General features: G+C 37.2%; 1 protein-coding gene across 1 annotated transcript in view; it reads right to left on the bottom strand.

Moving 5' to 3' along the window:
- Positions 1–7,823, bottom strand: part of LOC138695086 (zinc phosphodiesterase ELAC protein 1-like) — a 28,687-nt gene that overhangs the window by 19,498 nt on the left and 1,366 nt on the right. Inside the window, exon 2 of the mRNA XM_069819472.1 lies at positions 7,138–7,253. Coding sequence (XP_069675573.1) covers positions 7,138–7,253 — 116 coding nt within the window. The remainder of the gene's footprint in view (positions 1–7,137; positions 7,254–7,823) is intronic.

The following is a 7,823-nucleotide window of genomic DNA, read 5'->3' as shown; positions in this document are numbered from 1 at the left end:
CAGTAAATGTCAAATTCTGCAATACAGTATGAAGGTCGCTTCAATCTGACAAGAAGAAGTTATGACGTTGATGCCACAGATTTATTTATATGCGATGGAAATTCTCTCCTGCAACAGTCTGTTGTTGTCACTCTAGTAAAAGATAGCTTGGTTCGACAGAACATATGAGTAAGTATTTTTAAAACTGGGAAGAAACACTATGATCGTTTCATATTGGAGCAGTTGAATGGCAAGTTGTAACCGATTTAAGTGAACACCATATTTTAACGTTTTGGTGGCTACTTCATTCACACACAACCCCCAGAATGTCTGGAGGACCACACCTGCTGTTGGTCGACGGGTCCATTGGACCTAGCTGGGAGATCTTGTTGATCACCAGCTTTCCCTCCTTAAGCCACTGGAGGACGATTTTAGTGCCATAGCAGGTCAGCACTAGGAACAGGAAAGTAGAAAGAGGAGGAAGGAAAGGGAAATGAACCCCTAGGCCTCGAATGCTCTAATGCCGTCGGGATCAATGAAAGTAAGAGTTCAGTCAGAGGACTGGATAGGAAAGGGTAAAGAGGGAATTAGGTATTGGATAGAGGAAAATTATACCAAATTCAGTCATTAACTCATCAAGCTGACCAGTGCTAATGAATGAGTAGCCCCTCTCTTTAGTTCAGCTCCTAAAATTAGACTTACTAACAGCTGCACCACTCTCTGAATCAAAATCCACAGTTAATTCCCGATTTACCACGGAAATCGTCTGTAGCTGCATTTAGATTGGCAACAGGCCATGATTGTTTGGCTAAACACCTGCATAGAATTGGAATATATCAGTCCCCTAACTGCCCATTGTGCAACTCAAACTAAGAAATGGATTCGGAACACCTCAAAATCTGTGCTTCATTGACTGGTCATGATAATATCTTTGAAAACTATTGGACTGCAAGAGGTCAAATGACTTTACTGTCAAATGCCTGGCATTAGAAAACAACAACAACAACAACAACACTATGATCGTTTCAAACACGTTACAAAGAACACATCACAGCCATAACAAAATTACAAAACACCTCCACATATGGGTTGGGGACAAGTCGCCACAGAAAAATGGCCACAGAGGCAACTCGCCACATAATTTAAATTCGTATCAAAGACAATTAGTCACACAATAAAAGTCAAGGCAATACTCAAATTCGCAACAATTTATAATATATTTCTATGGTAACACAAGACAAAGCCAGAAGCTGTAAACTAATTCGGAACTATGGCAGAAGAAATTCGCTTCACAAAATCAGAAAGAGATTCTGACAAATTAATATAGCTTGGCTACATGTACACGAGACTTAGAGAAAATAAGAATGGAGTTGTTTGGCGCTGTGACATGCGTGGCGGGTGTAATGCAACAGTCACGTTATCAGAAGATGGAAGCAGCGTCGTCAAAGAACCGTCTGAACACAAGAATCATTCTGCAGACTGGGAAGGATTAAGGCAAAGGAATGTGTAGAGAACGTGAAGGCAAGGGCGGGGACTTCCCGAGAACCAACGTCTGTCATTATTCAAAATGAATTACAGCGTATTGCAAGCGAAGCCAATGTGAATCTACCGAAGAAACTATCTATTAAAAAAACTGTGCGCCGTGCCAGGAAGCTGCACCTACCACCTGAACCAAGGAATATTGACGAACTGAACGTTATAGCAGACAGATACATAGAGAGTTTGGAAGGTGGTCATTCTCCTACCAAAAAGAAGCGGAAGTAAATCGACATGGACAGACGAATATCACGTATAGTTGAAGAATACCCGCGGTACAAGGAGAAGGCACCGTCATTCGGTACTTGAGAGCTGTAGATCACAACCTAGAAGGACATTTTGAAGACAAATTCACATGTACATAGCAATTCACATACTTTGTGGAATTTACAATTATTAATCTCTGTATCCATTCGCACAATATAGAGCTTCTGGAAGTCATAGATTTATCTTTTTATCTCAGTGTGGCAAATTGTCTATCTGTGGCAAATTGTCTATTTGTGGCGAATTGTCTATTTGTGGCGAATTGTCCCTGTTACCAATTTTCTGTGGCCAATTGTCCCAGTTCCCAAATTTCTGTGGCCAATTGTCCGGAACCGCCACATATGCAGAACACATCACAAATGCTAACCACACCCACAGAGACATCAACACAGACATGGAAATACTACACATCCAACCAAAAAGCCAGAAACTAAACACACTAGAACAATATTAAATATACAGACACACAAAAACACACCCCAACGAAATTCTCAACACACAACTCAACTTCAAAACACACACACTCTTTGACTCTACACTATACCACAGAAACACACCCTCACATGAAACGGAACAAGTGGCGCCAAGACCAACAACGACCAGTTCTGAAGATGACCCATAAGTAGGTCGAAACATGTAAACGAGGTACGTTGAAATTTAACACAGGAAAGTCTTACCATACATATTCCGAAGTGATACAGTGTTAAAAGTTGTGTAATCAAGATGTAAGATAATTTACTTCGATCCAATACCTAGCCAACATTATCACATCATTCTATGTTAAAGATGGACATCAGCATTTTACAAACTACTGCAATGTGTAATTACAACCAATATTATTTACCCATGCAACACAGGAATATGCTTAGAATCAAACTGGCAAAAATGAGGTATACAAAGAGCAATATAAATAAAAAACAATCTTACAGTAACAATGGTAAGGTAGAAAATAATTTTAAATTAAGTCACAAGTTTTTCATCCAGTATGTGAACATTCAAAGAACAACAAAGAATGTAAAATATGTTATAATAATTTCAAAAATAAAATCAATATGTATGGTTAGCAATTTTGATAAAAGCAACTTTTCAATCTTCTCGCCAAACTTCATTAATTCCTTCAAAAATGCATATGACTAGATGCAATGGTGTACAAGGGATTTCTTCTTGAGATTTTTCAATCACAATTTTATGCCTAATCATAAAATCATACATAGCTAAGTTATTGTATATAAGTTTCCACTGCACTTCAACCTCTAGTAAGGCGAAGTTATTACTTTAGCATTGATTTTTCTACTCGGTTTGACTATGAATTTTATTTAACAGTGTTTATTAAGAAGTAAATTATGGACACAACGATTATTGAATATAGGATTTAAATACTACACTGGCACTGTCATGGTTTATATATATATATATATTTAAAACCACAGGCTTTGATAGTGAAATAACATACGAAAACAAATAATTTTTATTAATCATTTAGTAATAGCTACCAGTAAATATAAGACAGAAAAAAATACAACAAATACCAGATTGAAATAATCGTCGGGTTTTTGAAGGATCATTTACCTGTGATGAAGATGACTGAACTTTAATTTTATTATTATTCCTCATTTGTTTCTTTTCTTTTCTATAACTTTCTTTTTTCAGGAGAAAAGATTAATCCTAAAAACCTTCCCATCGATATCACACTGACTGGATGCATTGTTATCACGCATTTAACAAAAGCAGTTCATCTGCAGTATTTTTCAATAAAGTCTGTTAATTCCTGAATATGTTAGGAGAAAATCCACAGACTATTAGGAAAAACACGAGAATTTACTTGAAGGAAGTAAAGAGATAGGTTTGGAAATAAATCCCGAAAAGACAAGTTATATAATTATGTCTCGTGACCAGAACATAGTACGAAATGGAAATATAAAAACTGGAAATTTATCCTTTCAAAAGGTAGAAAAATTCAAATATCTTGAAGGAACAGTAAGAAATATAAATGACACTCGGGAGTTAATTAAATGCAGAATAAATATAAGAAATGCCTGCTATTATTCGGTTGAGAAGTTTTTGTCATACAGTCTGTTCTCAAAAAAAGCTGAAAGTTAGAATTTATAAAACAGTTATATTACCGGTTGTTCTGTATGGTTGTGAAACTTGGACTCTCACTTTAAGGGAGGAATATAGATTAAAGGTGTTTAAGAATAAGGTGCTTAGGAAAATATTTGGGGCTAAGAGGGATGAAGTTACAGGAGAAAGTTACACAATGCAGAACTGTACGCATTGTATTTTTCACCTGACATAATTAGGAACATTAAATCCAGACGTTTGAGATGGCCAGGGCATGTACAGAAATGCATATAGAATGTTAGCTGGGAGGCCAGAGAGAAAAAGACCTTTAGGGAGGCCGAGACGTAGATGAGAGGATAATATTAAAATGGATTTGAAGGAGATGGGATATGATGGTAGGGACTGGATTAATCTTTCTCAGGATAGGGACCAATGGCGGGCTTATGTGAGGGTGACAATGAACCTCCGGGTTCCTTAAAAGCTATGAAAGTAAGTAAGTAAGGTGATCGAGTAATTGGGGGGGGGGGGGGATATGTTGAAAGGTGCACAATACATTGTACCAACTTTAGTCAATGATTACGTAATAGACCCATATCTTCTTCCAGCCTGCTTAACTTCAGCAGAGTACATTGTTTTTGAGAGCATACTCCCCTGTTATTTGAACATGTCTGACTTGATTTTCGTCAAAGCATGTCAGTTAAACATGATGGAGCCCAGCTCTTTTTGCAAATGGTGCTCGCGATTACCTTAATCAGACATTCCCTGGAGAATATACAGAAAGGGAAGGTCCTGTTTCCTGGCCAGTTCGTTCACGTGATCTGACCCAACTTGATTATTTCTTGTGGGGTCATATGAAAAGTCTTGTCTACGAGACACTTGCAGAGAACGAAGAGACCTCCTAGCAAGAATCTCAAAACGGTTTTGGCTTATAACTTTCGACTGAGATATTTCCGGACAAGAATTCCTTATCTTAAATTGATGCTTTTTCCCTTCTCTTTGTAACTCACCACGAAAACACCCTTTATACAATATGCTTTCACTGGTGGGATTATGTTGTTGTTGTTGTTGTTGTCTAGTGCCTTGCATTTGGCAATGAAGCCATTAGCAGTCGTGCAGTCGGGTGTTGTAAGGGGTAGTGATGCGCCTCCTATAGCCTCTCCTACCCAATTCCCAACCTCAACCTGCCCGTGGTACATCCTGCTTTTAACAGATGAGGATCTGGGGACCGAGTCACAGCAGTATAACTGTTTCATCTAAAATGGAGGAAATGCCATTTACATATGTGCTGGCCTACCACAGTACAACAGCGTCCCTCAGCGGCACATGAGGGAAAGGTCAGTGGATCTAAATAACATCTATTTAGTCCTCCCGGCTAGGTCCGAAGGACCCGTTGACCAACGACAGGTGCAGTCCCCCTTGCATAATGGGGGTTTACGTCGGGTGATGTAACTGCCACATTGTAAAAACTGGTGCCCGTTAAGAAAACAGTTACATGAAAGCCACAACATATATGAGTATGAGCCCTAAAGATAAATATTCCGGAGTTAAAACTGTCCCCCAATCGGATCTCCGGGTGGGGACATCTTTAGGCAAATCTCACCATACCAATTCCAATAATTACTTTAAGAACTCTACAGTGGAATGCTGGTGGGATTATAAGGTTTAAATATATGAACCACAAAGCCCTAAAGTAAAATAATAGAATTAAATTAAGTAATTGATTAACTAGCGGACTTACTCGTGTTAATTATGTAAGTCTGTGCGACTTACAGCTGTTTCGGTGCTTCATCAACCCATCCTCAGAGCCTACTAGATCTAGGCGTCATCTCGAACTTCTCTGCCTGTTATGTGGGTGCGTTTCATTGTTGAAAGGTGTTGAAAAGTGGAGTCAAATAGTGTGTGTGTACTGAAATTGATCTGTGTGTTGAGAATTTGATCGGGGTATGTTTTAGTGTGTTTTTATATTTCGTATTGTTGTAGTGTGTTGAGTTTTTGGTTCTTGGGTTGTATGTGTAGGATTTCCATGTCCGCTTTTATGTTATTGTATGCAGTGGCAGTGCGTCAATAAGAGCACAAGAGCACGTGAACACCTTGTTTCCATTAATGCACGACTAGTTTTATTCTTTGATACCGTATTGACGTAGTGGGGATGTATAATATCAGAATCGAGTATTTTAAACTTCCCGCATTTTGCATAAACTTCTTATGTAAACTTGGCAACATCCGTTCACATACAAGCCGTGCTCTTTTCGAGATGGTTACAGGAATTTCACACATGCGCGGGAGAAAATTGTCTTTAGCTGGCCGCTTATGACTCGTAAAGAGCACAAAGCGTTAAGTGAACATGATGAGTATCTATCCTACAGATGTCAGGTGCATCGGTGCCTATCGTTCACGTGCTATATCTCAAGGAGGAAATTTAAAAGCCTGTAGATGTCAGCATTTGACTGTAGGAACGTTTACTTAACGTAGATGTGTGTACAGTGCTGCTACGAGAGTGTAGTTTGTGAATTACTATACTTCAGTGTCGGCATAATAGCATAGTTTGACTTTCAAACACGTGCTGGCTGACTGTGGTGGTGATATGAATTTAAGTATCTGTATGGTAGCGTATAATATTTAAGAATAATATTTACTGGCATGTATTTATAGCAATCAATCTATGCGAATGGGATTACAGTACTGGTATAGGCTATAGTGTATCAGTGTGTTGTGAATCAAAATATATTACTGAACACACGCGTTTGTAAATAACGGGACTGTGTAAGTATTCATTATTAACAAACGTAAACAATGAACTCTGTTCAATGAAATTTGGAACAGTAAAGAACTGGGTAAACTGGCTTACCAGGAAAAATTGGAAATAGAAAGACTGAGTTTCATTATTATTATTATTATTATTATTATTATTATTATTATATGTCGTTTTGAATTTATATACGGTTTTTTTTCGATAGTGAAACATTGGAATCATGACATTTCATATTAGACTAAACGTACAATTTCAAATTCTCTTCGATTTTGGAACCACAAAATTGTGAACACACATTATTTTATCACGAGCCGCCACTGATTGTATGTATGGTTAGCACTGGTTATGTGATCGGCGTATGCAGATGTATTGTGTCCTCTGGTTATTGCTTTAATGTAACCAGCTGTAAGCTGCACAGACTTACATAATTAACACGAGTAAGTCCACTAGTTAATCAATTACTTATATTCAAGTGTTAAAAGTAGTGTACCGCAAGATTCAAAATAGAATTAAATTATTATTTACCAGTACTTTAAAATGCTTACATGGTCTCCATGCATGTGTGTAATGAAAACCTTAGAAATTCGACTTGGACGAACTGGAGACTTCTGCAGCTGCACCTGAGACCCTTCGCCACAATCAAAGAGCCACACATTGCCATCTGTTGAGAGGAAACAAAGTTTAAGAGACGCAAAGCAGTCTGTAAATACTAACCTACGAAATACATGCTACTCAAAATTGTTGTAAAGTAAAACTGAGGTTTTTTTTTATGAGCTAATGCATTATAGTTCGTAAACTACAGCATGAAGACGAATTTATAAAATATGTTTTCCTTATTGTACAGACTGTTATACACATTATATTGTCTACACGGGTGAACAAGAAGAAAATAGAAGATGCTGTAAAAATCTTAAGTTTACTTTGATGTTAGTGTTTCATTTATTTCGTATCTTGATAAAAAAAATACAAATTTCTAGCATTCTACAAACATTGGATTACATTCATTTTCTGAAAATGAGTTTCATATAGAATGTAAAAATTTTCATGAAAATGTAATCCATTTCTATGAAATTTGCATAGAATATCTAAACAAATGGTCAAAACTTATGAAAGAATTTAACTGCTTTCAATGGTTGAAGCTGGAGCACATAAAAAATATAAAATGTGATGACTCATTGACATGCATTAAATTAAATGTCACCATTCATGATTCTAAGCTATTTGATCAATT

Source organism: Periplaneta americana, chromosome 2 (genome assembly GCF_040183065.1).
Source record: "Periplaneta americana isolate PAMFEO1 chromosome 2, P.americana_PAMFEO1_priV1, whole genome shotgun sequence".
NCBI lineage: Eukaryota > Metazoa > Arthropoda > Insecta > Blattodea > Blattidae > Periplaneta > Periplaneta americana.
This window is presented reverse-complemented; position numbering and strand designations above follow the sequence as displayed.